The 13,493-nt window shown below is 41.0% G+C and overlaps 1 protein-coding gene across 7 annotated transcripts in view; it reads left to right on the top strand.

The window, feature by feature from the left end:
* LOC125989346 (nck-associated protein 5) overlaps nt 1-13,493 on the top strand; it is a 64,621-nt gene that overhangs the window by 28,260 nt on the left and 22,868 nt on the right. For all 7 annotated transcript variants that reach the window (XM_049755581.2, XM_049755580.2, XM_049755582.2 and 4 more), the window contains one exon: nt 5,005-5,138. In XM_049755581.2, the coding sequence (XP_049611538.1) occupies nt 5,005-5,138 (134 nt within the window). The remainder of the gene's footprint in view (nt 1-5,004; nt 5,139-13,493) is intronic.

The following is a 13,493-nucleotide window of genomic DNA, read 5'->3' as shown; positions in this document are numbered from 1 at the left end:
CTGGAATTCCTCCCAGAGGCGTGGTGCCGGGCCACGGTGGTTTAAAGCCACAATCTCCGTCCGTCCATTTGGGGAGGGGGCAGGATGCGGGGGTTTCCTGTCAGGCTCGTCCACATGCAGACTCATAAAGAGAGCGTTACATGCGCTGCCCAGGGGGGCGGGGCTCCCCATTAGAGAGCGAGAAAAAAAAAAAAAGGCTAAGATTATGGCCACTGGAAACGGCTGTGTAAACAACATGTGAAAATAAACCATCTCGACTTTGGGAGCTTTATTTTTCTTTGAGGGTCTGTGGACGCTCACTGATACGTTACGCCAAAAAGACAGAGGTGCTGCTGTCAAAGTTTGGCTCGCATGCTCCACTAAACACGCACGTGAAAAGCATAAAAAAAAAAGAAACGAGATTCAGCAGTGAGCATGTAAAGTCAAACAATATTAATTTCATTAGACAGCTTTATTAATCGTTTTTTTATTGGTTATCAGTAGACCTCCATGACTTTATTTCTTATCATTTGTAAGGGATAATGGAAGTAGTGTGTCGTTAGTCCTAATGAGATGAGCAGCGTGTCAACGTGATTAATGACCGTTCATTTATCACAAAACGACACTGACAGCACCGTTAAGATTGAAGGCAGTTTGTCGAGACGATAACGAAACACCTCAAAGGGCTTCTCGGAGTCTTTCTGACAGCCGCTGCTTCAAAGTGTGACAGTCAATGTGAACTCAGGTGCTGCTTTTCCACACGGGGCCTTATCAGCCACGTCCAGGGGGGGCGCTGGACTCCCCCTCCTTGACTTGAGAGGTGGTGACAGCCAGGTGACAATAAGAAGCTGCACAATAGGTGGCAGGTCAGATTATCGAAGTTGGGTATTTTCCAATTTTTTATTTCTACATTCCCCACAGTCTCCCGTGTAGTTTATTATTATTTTTGGACTAATTTTTTTGTGGACCCCCTAAAATATCCTTATATGCCCCCCGGCCCCCCCAAAGAAAAAAATCTTAGCTCCGGCAGTGCAAATACAACCATGTCATTAAATTCCAGCAAAGCATCCCAAATCTTCCTTGTTGCACGTCTCCATTTGAATTTTATTGCTGCTGATGAGCACACACACACACACACACACACACACACACACACACACACACACACACACACACACACACACACACACACACACATACACACACATACACACACACATAACCCACTGACATGTTTTATTAATGAACTCAGAACCTTGCCGGTGTATTGTGTCCCTGATGTTTGCTTTAGCAACAAGCCAGAGACCCGCTCCCGGCCCTTTGATTAGAATCTGAATGAGGGGGGGGCGAAGACGCAGGGGGGTCTGAGTCATGAAGAGATTATCGAGCTGCCCCAAAACTGTACCCACGCATCCTCCAGGAGGATGGACATCAATTGATGCAAGGCTCGCTCAGTCGTGCACTTGAGCTGATTATGCTGATGTAGCTTTTCCTAAGTGGGAGTCGGACCTGCAAGCGGAGACTGAGCTCTAATGAATTTACAGCCCATCCGTGGATCTTTGAGGGCACTATCGGGGGGAGGGGCAGGGCTGATGTAGTAATTCAGTCTGAATGAGGGCACCATTACCTTCTAATGCAGAGCAATTTCAGAAGCAGAACTTGCTTCAGCATTTAAGACGACATAAAACGCACACAGTCTCAGTGCATCTTGCACTTCATTCAATTACGAGCATTCGCCGTGATAAATGGACTCATCACGAGATGGGTGCATTTTTTTTTTAGCATCCGGGAAATGAAATGTGCCTCGTCTGTGATGGAGGTCAAACTTTATCCTCCAAGGGCTTATTGAAAATACTGTATATTGCTCAGTAGATAAAAAGCCATCCCTGGGCCATTTTACTAATGAGCTTCTCCTATTTAGTTTATGTTTGGGCAGATGTGCTTGTTAGTCTGGCGCCCTCTACAGGCCAAACACATTATTACACCCGTATGTCTCATCAAGGATGAATGGAAGAATCATTTTTGTGCTTGTCGTTGGTTGAACTGACGTAAATGTTCTTCTAGAGGTTCGCTGAATGCCATTAAGGAACATTTTCAGGAATAAAAGCCACGGAGGCGGCGTAGGCATTAAACATTTCAGAGTGGCTCTGATGTATTGCTGTGGATTTCTAGCCACATAAAGATATGCTAATGTTGGATTTAATAGCCTCCTGCCTGGTTAAACTACAGAAATTATATATTGAGCTGAAGCTAGCAAAGACTGGAATAAAACAGTAAATCCTGCCTTGTTATTGAGATTCTTAACTTGGGTCGCTTTTGATATGTGGGCAAATCCAAATAACAAAAAGCTACTGTTGCTTGAGGGACGTGCAACAATTACTGCGTGAAGAAAAGCCTTTTTGTTTTGTGTTATTAGCAGCTTTGTTATTCAAATTCATGTTTGCATGGAGGTCATTCGACTTTATGACAAAACTGGACGAGGTTTGTTATGGGTCCAGGTGTGGAGGTTTTGCTTTTTTTTGTGGGTTGTTGGATTTTATGTTTTTTTTGCAGTTGGATTTATAGCAGTCGTTACTTTTGACAGAAGGGAGCCTCACATACTGTAGTAGCCGCCAATTTACAACCACGGCAAGACCGTGAGCCGGTTTTAATGGTGTCTTGGGTTTTGTATTCACGCCCTAATAGATTCGACTGGACTAAATGTGCTTTTGTAAGTGGAACCTTTAACATGAGTGCGAGTTGGTTGTTTAGCGGTTTTGTCTGGTTACTGTAAAACAGGCAGATTGTTAAATATGCAGAATTGGATGGATTTGAATTTTTTTTTGCTTATTGAAATAAAAAACAATATATGATACAACGCAGTTCTACACCACAATCACATATTATGTCTCCCTGAGCGACCATTTTATATTTTTTAGTTAAGTGTGATTTAAATCATGTCTAATAGCCACATGTTGTGTTGCGTGCGTTATCACTTTCCCACCGCTAGAGGTCGCCCTCACGCTTGTCTGCAAACTGCTCCGAGCTGACCAACAGCTGTGGGGGGAAAAAAAATATCCGATTCAGTTTGACCACAAAAATAAAGCAATACTTGATTGTCACTTATTCATTTTCAAAAATTTGTATTTATAGAATTATTTCCGTGACCATGGTAGGTTGGTTCGTCTTTTTTTGTTTTTTTGCAGAATGTTCCAACAGTTTGCTTTTGTGTGTGTGCACCTAATTATTATTTTTAACACTTGTCCACAGGAGACTGTTAAGACATTTGATAAAATACAAAAAAATGTTGATACTATACAAGGTCAGCATTTTAGATGAGCAATCACTGTCCTCATAAATAGCTTCATTATTAAACTTGTAAATTTTTACATGAGCATCTCTGTCCAGATGAGCGCAGACGGTTCCTGATGCAGTACCGTGTCGGTTTCCTGGCAACGAGTTGAACTAATTCACGTATAATTTCAAATTACCAGAGGAGTGTCTGAGACTTTAAAGTACATTTCGAGGAGGGTTCATGTCGGTCGGGCAACAGATAGCTAAGGCCATCAAGACAGAAGAATCCAATTAAATCATGGACAAAGATTTAATTTCAGACTCGTCTTGAGTTGGAGAGAAAAACTGATAAAACGGGTTAAGTTGACACGAGTCTTTTTTTGGGTGCTTTGGGCTTTTCTGTCAATATCAAGGCAATGACGCTGTGCGTTTCCCACTCGAGCCGAGCACAAAAAGCTCGGCAGCAGTGAAAGATTGAAGCTGTGATATGCTTTGACATTTTTTGGTGAACTTTCTTTTGACGCGAAGTAGCAACAACTTATTATTAAATGTCATCATTATTTATTTTCCTCTCAGAGTTTTTACCTTTGCCGTAGAAGATGCGGTTTTATCAGAGTGGGTTTGTGCACAACTGTTGATTTCAATGTCAAGCCGGGTTTTTCTTTAAATTATCGCTGGCTTATATACGCTCGCCTCTAGTGACCTTTTTGTGTGGACATCAAAAGATGATTGTAAGCTATTTCACAAACATTGGCCACCTCTAATACAAGTATTTTGAAAAGTGTAGCAGGTGTTGGATGGGCAGATGAACGAAAACAGCACAAGTTGGTGAAAACAAAATGGTGGCGCAAAGATCTCAAAACAACCCGTCGTGAAATCCTCAACCGGTTACCGCAATTTCTTCTTGGCAAGAGACGTAATGAACAAAACTACAGAAAGTCAACCAGAAGGTTCAAATTGCGCAAGAACAGCGAAACCAAATTGGGGCCAAGGAAATCAACTTTGGATCACAGCGGGGATTTCATAGCTTGTGCTAGCATGGCTTCTTTTCTTACAGGCTCATTAATCTCCATTGATTGAAGCAGCAAAATCGATCCAAAAATCTATAGGAACTGTCTGACAATATAAAAGAGACAATTTTTTTCCCCCTCCACAATTAAAAACAGTTTGAAGGTGTCGTAGCAACGTGCCAATCCAAGTGTAAACAATCGTCGCAGTTTAAACAGTAAATTAGCCTCGCGCGATACACTGCGAAATCAACAGCGAGTGTGTCTTTTGGCTTTTGTTGCCATGACAACCAGATGTGGACCTCGTAGGTTTCGTCGTGGTTAGGAGCCGCTACGAGTTTGACCCTTTGCTAGCTAGCTAGCTAGGCAGCAAACATGAATACTCCAACCAAAACTGTGTCAACAACTTTAACCAGCAAGCTAATACCGTTAGCATGTGCTAATCTACGAATCTAACAAAAAATCAGCACGGCTCTTGAAAACTTTTGGCTTTGACCATTTTTTTCCAGAATGTACTTTAACCAAAATGGCTGCCAAGTCATGGGTGGCTAGAATTGTGACATCATCATTCGGAAATTGATTCAAAATGGTTCAGTTTTCAGAAACAGGCAGCTAAAAATCTAAATCCAAGTTGAGTATTAAACATTGGTGGGGTATTTTATCATTATTCATTATTCGCATATAAAATGTTCAACGTCGAATGTTTGTTTTGGCGTAACATGCGGATGTTCTTGTTCCTCTGCAGCGAGAAAAGCTGATCCATGAGCTAGAGGAAGAACGACGGCTGCGTCTGGAGAGCGAGAAGCGTCTGCGTGAAGTGACGGAGGAATCCGAGCTGGGCCGGGCACAGATCGTCTCGCTGCAGCAGCAATTCGCCAGGTGACTAAACCCAACACGTTCACATGCCCTTGTCGTCTTCCGTGACACACAAAAGTAGGACAAAGTATTCAAACAAAGCCTTTCTGCCGGCCGGCCGGTCTGGAGCTTCTAATTTGCTGATAGTCATGCGAGGCTCTTCACATTAGCTTCTCTCAAATCGGCCGCTTATCTCCTCATTAGAAAAGCGCTTCACACTTTAATGATCCCAGCGTGCAGCCGCAGACTCTTTGGCAGCGGAGGGATGGAATATTTAAAAAGATGATGAGTGCATATTTCAAATGTGCCGTTGATGCAACAATGCTCTCGCTTCTCGACTTGCACCATTTTTACTCATCAACGTTTTACTTTACGTCCAGTCAGAACCTGCTTTTATACATATGTGGAAAATTGTTGGTGTTGATAAAAGAACAATAATAATAGTAATAATAATAATAATAATAATAATAATTATTATTATTATTACTATTATTATTATTATTATATTATTATTAGTAGTAGTAGTAGTATAACAATAATGATGATAATAAAAAATAATAAAAATAAAAATAATAATTATAACGATAATAATAATAAAAAATAAAGAAATAAAAATAATAATAATAATAATGATGTTGATCATAATAAATAATTAAATACATTTTTATTCACAAGTTATGTTTTCATTCTGTTGAAACTCAATTAAAAGAAACAATGCTTGATTTTCATTGGTTAATTTTCGTTCAACAATTTTTTTTCTCTACCGACAATTTCGTCCACATGTGAACATATGCTACCTAATACCAGTCTGCATTCTTTAGTCTGGCTTTTATTGTGCCGGAATTGTTCATTCAACTTCGAGCACTGACGTGTGATGATAATTTGAGCGTGTAATCTTGCGGCTTCCCCCTGTGAGTGAGACTCGTGCGGATAGTCTAGCAGCACTGTGAGAAAGCAAAATCCATCTAATAATAGCGGAACATATCAAGCGTATCCCTGATTGGGTCCAAATGAATTTGTCACTGTGACTCGGGGTCACCTGGATGGATGGCGCTCATTGGGCGCCGGACCGCTGAGATTGTCTGGTTAAAGATTCTATTATCGGATCCAAAAATGGGGATTATCAACAGGAAGATGTTTGGAAACTCACTCGGCTACTGTTGTCATTCTGTGACGGTTCTGTTTGGACTTTGATGGTTGTCATTTCTGGGCTCAGGACACCTGGATAGGGCGAGGTCATACAAAGGTCAACTCGTGGCTTCATCTGGGTGCACACAACCAGTTGCCTATATATTTTTGGCGTGATTTATTTCTTTTTTCAAAAATCCCACCCATGTTTGCTTGGTTGAGATTTAAAAAAAAAAAAAGTCTCCCCGCCCCAAATGACTGGCCACTTAGCTCCAGACGAAGGTGTGTACACAAGCAAGCCCCCTCCCCCCCCCTGGCTGGGTTCTTAGCTTGGTGTGGGTCACATGCTCACCCCCCTCCTGACTTGGTCAACCCCCCCCCCCCCCCCCCCTAGAGCTTCAACGGCCTGCCGTCATTAAACGACTACGGATTAGTGGTGGACTGCAGCACACAACCCTGCTCAGCCCACCCTCAACGTCCCTCGACTCAATACGAGTTGGGACTTTGGAGCCGAGGGGACAGACGGAAGAAAAATGTGCCTTGAGAGCAACATCATCAGCTAACTTTAGTCGGACTTGGATCCCGCGACGGCGCCGTGAGGCCTCGAGATGACCCAAGTGCAGGGTGCCCGTTTATATGCCCGAGGATGAAGGAGGCGCTCGGCAGGTAATTGGGTCCAACAGCGCCTTTTTTTTTTTTTTTTTCTCACTATTGTGTTGTCTGGGATTTACAGTATATATTGAATCATATGTGCAACAGTCTAAAAACAGATTTAGGGCCTGGTCTAGTAAGTGGGTGCACCCAGCATGGTGTCTCTCGAAATTTGCTTTGTTTCTTGCTGGGAAGAATATGCTAAAAAAAAAATGGCATCTCTTAAATACAGCCGTTAGCGCTCTTCGCAAAGGATTTGTTTGTGATGCAAACGGGCAGGAACGGCTTCTCAGGTCTGGATGCTCGTGCTCCCGTTGAGATGCCTGCGCAGAATAAACTATTGGCTTATGTTATTGTCTGGCCAGCGCTGTCGGGCTGGAGCGGCAAAAAGCGCCGTGCTCAAAGAGCAGTGATGCCTCTTGTTTGTTTGCTGATCAATGCGCTCTTTTGGAATGATTCAAATCCTGCAGCCAGCCACACCTGGCCTGAGTCTTTTAATTTGGCACGTTGCAGACCCCCCCCAGCACCCCACCCGCGGCGCTTGGGAAGCTGCGGTATGAATCGAGCCCCTGTTCCAAACCGCACATCTGGGGTCATTACAAAGAGGCCGGCTGGGCTCGGTTCTTTTGAAGTGGCTTTCCCGCTCCTTCCAAATGACGATGTTAAATAGATAATTGGTGTCGGCACTATTTTGGAAGCAGCTCACTTTTGGAGCATTTATTGGCTCTAATTTTCAACTTCCACTCTTGGACAGGGTATTAGGTTCAATTTAACTCACTTGAAGTCATTTAACTGTGACTAAATAACGAGCTTTGGCGCCGACCACCGGTTTAACGTCTCCCTCCAATCTGTGTGCTTGACTTCGACCGAGTACTTCCCCGTGTTACTTGATTTTGTTTCACTTTTTTTATTTCATTCTTTAGTTTTAATTTAAGGCAGCACGGTAATGCACCAGTTAGCATGTCTGCCTTACGGTGCAGAGGTTGTAGGTTGGATTCCGGCTCCTGCCTTTTTGTGTGGTTTGCATGTTCTCCCCGTGCCTGCTTGGGTTTTGTAAATGGTGGGGGGAAAAAAACACAGTTAGGGTCTTTGCAATTTTCTTTCTTTCTTTCTTTTTCTTTCTTTCTTTCTTTCTTTCTTTCTTTCTTTCTTTCTTTCTTTCTTTCTTTCTTTCTTTCTTTAGCCCTTTGAGACTGTTTGTGATTTAGGGCTATACAAATAAACTTGACTTGACTCGACTTTATTTATTTATTTATTTATTTATTTATTTATTATTTAATCTATGTTATGTAGTTATATATTGTTTATTCATTCTTTTATTTCCTATTTATTTATATCTTATATATATATTTATTCGTTCGTTCGTTCGTTCGTTCGTTCATTTAAACGATGATCATTTTCGTGGTAAACTTGGCCCAGTTTACAGATTTTTCCTTTTTTTTTATTTAATATTTATTTCTTTAACGTATGTTATGTAGTTATATATTGTTTATTTATTCATTTATTGCCTATTTATATATTTATTCATATTGTATTTATTTATTCATTCGTTCGTTCATTTAAATGATCATTTTCATAGTAAACTTGGCCCAGTTTACTGATTTTTTTTTTTTTTTTTTTTTTTTCATAGTCCTTTCTAAAACACACACACACACACACGCCACCCCTGCTGACTTCCGCCGCAGATTAAGCATGCTGTTTGTGATGTTTATAAGCATGCTGAAAGAGGTCAGATTACAAGCCTTTGCGGATGTGGGGCACACATGAACTGTTGGCGGCGGCTCGCCCCCTTTTGCATTCCCTCATCGTTTGTCGCCTGCCTGCAGCCAAACAACTTGTAATTCAAACTGACCTCATGATTGCAGTATAGATTTGGTTGCCCAGCAGCTGCTCTACTTTAAATAAACGCAAGTGATTGTCAAATCATTGTCATCTCCTCTGTAGATACAAAACGAACTCTCCGAACGAATCAAATTATTTAACGCTGATGGACTTCTTCGTCCACCCTCGTTTGACATATTGGACAAACCACTAATTTGCGGGGGGAGTTTGGGAACGCCTCTTTTTTTTCTTTCTGATCCAACCTCCTCGCAAATATCCATCCACAAATTCTCCAGAATCATCTGTTCGTCCATATTGTGTCTACCAGACTTCCACCCCAGCTGGACATTTGTGATGAGCAATGCTCAGTCAGAACTTCTTGTTAGTCTTGTCATCATGACTAAGGTCTCACACTTGGGGGGCCCTCGTCGATATCCCACCCATGCCTGCAATCTATTTACTAAATGCCTTCAGAGGTTCCAGTCAGGCCGATTCCTTTGGTGCACATGTGGGGTCCTTTAAAGACCTCTTTCTTTTTGTCCGGAGGCTGCCATGGTTTAGCTGATTCCATCATTTGCTGAAAGGAAGTAAACTACAGGTGGTCAAATGTCGGGGTTTGGTCGTGATTAAGATTTTGTAACAACCATGTTCTGGAAAGTGGATTAAGAGTCTTTATGAGTGAGGACGCGCCAACATTTAGGTCATATCTAAGAAAGGGTCTGCATGTTTTGTGAAGCCGATCAGAGTAGCTTAGCGTCGGGCTAAACCGGCCAATCATCTGTTTGCTTCACGCCAGAAGAATGGAATATTCTCGCGTTTAATTTGCCCCGGGTTTTGTACGTAAGGCGATTGTGGCAACGCAACCCCCGATGGCCTCTATTGTGACGCACAACCTGCTGATTGTTCTTCAGCAGCTTTGGGCTTTTTTTTTTGCAATTGTTCTTTTGTCAAATCTGATTAGCGGCGCCGCTCAACTTGAGTGTCTGACAGCGGCGATAAAGTGAAAGTGGGACCTGTTGAGGATGGACAAAGACGAGATCGAATCAAGTCTCGAGTCTTTTAGAAGCTTTCACCACCCCCCCCCCCCCCCCCCCCCCCACACACACACACACACACACACGCACACATGTACACATTTACACAAATGTACACACAGGTACGCACACGTACAGACACACACATACACGTATACACACGTACACATGTACACACATACAGAGACACACTCATACATACACACGTACACACAAGTACACACACGCATACGCGTATATACATACTACATATACACACACGCATACACACATATAAATACGCATACACATATATAAATACATGTACACACACGTACACACATGTAGACAAACGTACACACACACACAGACATACACAAACACACGCACACACATACATGCACACACACAGAGACATACACACATACACACGCATACACACACATACATACACACAAGTACACACACGCATACACATATATACATACATATACACATACACATATATAAATACGCATACACATATATAAATACATGTACACACACGTACACACATGTAGACAAACATACACACACACACAGACATACACAAACACACGCACACATATACATGCACACACACATGTACACACATAGACACACACGCAGACATACACACATATACACACACACGCACACACACAGACATCCACACACATATACACACACACACTCACGCACACACGCGCACACATATACACATGCATACACACACTGATGAGAGCGTAAGCCACGTCCACAGTTCATCCCAGCAGGCTTCTCCTTGTTCCCCACATGATCCAAGTCCAAGAGTGGTTTTGAGAGGACTTATTAACACGGCCCATATGGGAGCGTCTCGGCCACATCAGTGGACAAGGCCACTGCGGGATAATGACACAGCGTAACGAGAGGGGGATCTGTTTGAGGAAACATGGACCGAGCACGTCGCGTGTGGCTTCGGCCTTGAGCGCTCATGGCAGTGTTGCCTTTTTTTAGGCACACAACCCTCATTTTGGTGTGCGGCAAAGCTTCTACGTCTGTCCGTGCCATGTTTTGGACGACAAGGTTAAAAATGTTGAAACAGAATTGAGAAGTACATATCTTCTCAAAATACATGAATGGATTTGCAGTACGCACAAATACACCAAGGTTAGACAAAGATGTGCAAACACACACTCGTAATTGTAGAAAAGTAGAAAAGAAAAATACAGGGGGTTAATTAAAAATATTTTTCCATGGTTGTTTTGCCTCTTTTATATTTTCAAGGCTGTAAAAAATATTTGGGGTCAATGTTGCTGACCCTTTTTACCCAAAGAAGAGGGTCTCTATTTTGTACGTGGTAACAAGGGCTGAATTTTTTTTTAAAAATCCAATGTGCACATACAAAAAAAAAAAAAAAATCCACCAAATTCATTCCATATGTTGCAATGGCGTAATAATGAAGATGCTCCAATGAAAGTTCAACCTGAAGTGAGAACGTGAGCTGATAGTTTGAGACTGTTGAATTGACATGAATGTGTGTAAGCATATGTGTGTGCGCTTGTGTGTATAGGAAGTGAATCAAAAAATTGACGGACCTCAGGCTGTAAATTGATTGCCCCCCCCTAATTGCATTTCCGAGACGGTTGGCATTTTTTGCTTTTCAGCTCAAGCTCAGATGGATCAAGCGAGTCACAATTTAGTTCTGCTTCCCTCGTTTGTCCTTTACCAGCTTTTCAAAGCTGTCAAAAGTATTTTTGCAACTATGAAATTTTGTTAGATATTTTTTTTTGATCAGTCGTTACTTTTACGACTACTTCGGCTTCATATATTTTGAGTGACCACCTCATGAGTAAGCGCTGAAGAAGCCTGAGAACAATCCTGATCATCTGAATCAGGGAGGGAACCGAAACAGCCAACACGGCGGTCCTCGAGGATGTCTCAGAGGCTCGGCAAAACTTTTTTTTCTTTTCTCAACCCCCCCAAATTTGGCAGAAAACGCCGTTAAATATTCATCCGACTGTATGTTCCCACCAGGGATTGGGGAAACATGAGAACAAATTGCCAGAAAATTCGAAATGTACCCAAAAGTTAATTATCTGGATATCTCTGGAGGCAATACGACCCCCTGCCTTCTCACACTAGCTTTGCCAGAGCCTCGAGAGCCGGATTTGGACACCCGTGCTATATGGAACATTCATGAAGCCAGTACCAACTGTTGTCTTCAATTCTCTTGTCTGGCCAACTTTTATTTTATTTTATCCTATTTGATATTATTTGTTTATTTATTTATTCATTTGTTTCTTTATTCATTCATTCATTTTATATCATTTTATATCATTTAATCCCCTTTAATATTCTTTCTTTCTTTCTATCTTTCCTTTCTTTCTTTCTTTCTTTCTTTCTTTCTTTCTTTCTTTCTTTCTTTCTTTCTTTCTTTCTTTCTTTCTTTCTTTCTTTCCTTCTTTGTTTCTTTCTTTATTTCTTTATTCTTTCATTCATTCATTTTGTTTTTATTTTACTTTACTTTATTTTATATTTTTTTTATTTTATATTATTTAATTTTATTTATTTATTTGTTTCTTTATTCATTCATTCATTTTATTTTATTTTATATAATTTAATCCTCTTTCTTTCTTTCTTTCTTTCTTTCTTTCTTCTTTCATTCATTCATTTTGTTTTTATTTTACTTTACTTTATTTTATATTTTTTATTTTATATTTAATTGTATTTATTTATTTATTTGTTTCTTTATTCATTCATTCATTTTATTTTATTTTATATCATTTAATCCTCTTTAATATTCTTTCTTTCTTTCTTTCTTTCTTTCTTTCTTTCTTTCTTTCTTTCTTTCTTTCTTTCTTTCTTTCTTTCTTTCTTTCTTTATTCATTAATTCATTAATTCATTTTGTTTTCTTTTACTTTATTTTATATTCTCTTATTTTATATTATTTAATCTTATTTATTTAATTGTTCATTCATTCATTCATTCATTCATTTACAGTGCATACCACAGTTCATCAATGTCAAACTTTTTTCGAGCGTCATCGTCCTCATACATACTAATTAATTCCCATGTCCACATACGGGCTCATCAATTTGAAATTAAAATGATGCCATCTGTTCTCGGATTACAAACACGGTCTGAATCGTAAGCGAGGGATTTCAGATTCAAAGCGAACGAGTAGCTCCCAAACTATCCTCGGATTTATGACGTGATCACGGCAAGCACCTTGGCATCTCCTGAGACCATGCCCACCAACTGTCACATCATCATCTTGCACCTCGTCACCGTGCCGATTTTTGAAAGTGACCAGTCGCTCTCACTTTTGCACATTCGCTCAACGCCTGATTACAAGCGGCTTTTCAGAACAGCCTGGCCAGATGGCGCGGGCGGGTGGGCAAGCCTTCTCTGCATGGGCTCATCACAAGTAGCAGAGCAGATCAGCTGACTAGCAACAGTTTGATTGTTCTTCTTCGTCTCGGCAACCGTCTCCGAGGGGGAAATCCATCCTCACGAGTGACTTCGTATCTCAGACGCATTTGAGATAGCAAGTGTGTCGTGTGAAATTATTCCTGTAACTTGTTGGTATCCACAAAAATGATTTATTGACTACGAATAATTTCCGACAGTGACGTATCGCCGGCCCGAACGATGAAATGCTCTTCCACGAGATGTCAGATGATAATTAATCTCATTCCACCTTTGCCACTCATAATAATGTAATAATAATATCACATTGTAATGTAAAATACGTGCCTCGGCGCC

The sequence above is a fragment of the Syngnathus scovelli genome, chromosome 2 (assembly GCF_024217435.2).
Source record: "Syngnathus scovelli strain Florida chromosome 2, RoL_Ssco_1.2, whole genome shotgun sequence".
In the NCBI taxonomy this organism is placed as follows: domain Eukaryota; kingdom Metazoa; phylum Chordata; class Actinopteri; order Syngnathiformes; family Syngnathidae; genus Syngnathus; species Syngnathus scovelli.
The sequence above is the reverse complement of the archived record's forward strand: the minus strand, read 5'-3'. Positions and strand labels throughout refer to the sequence as shown.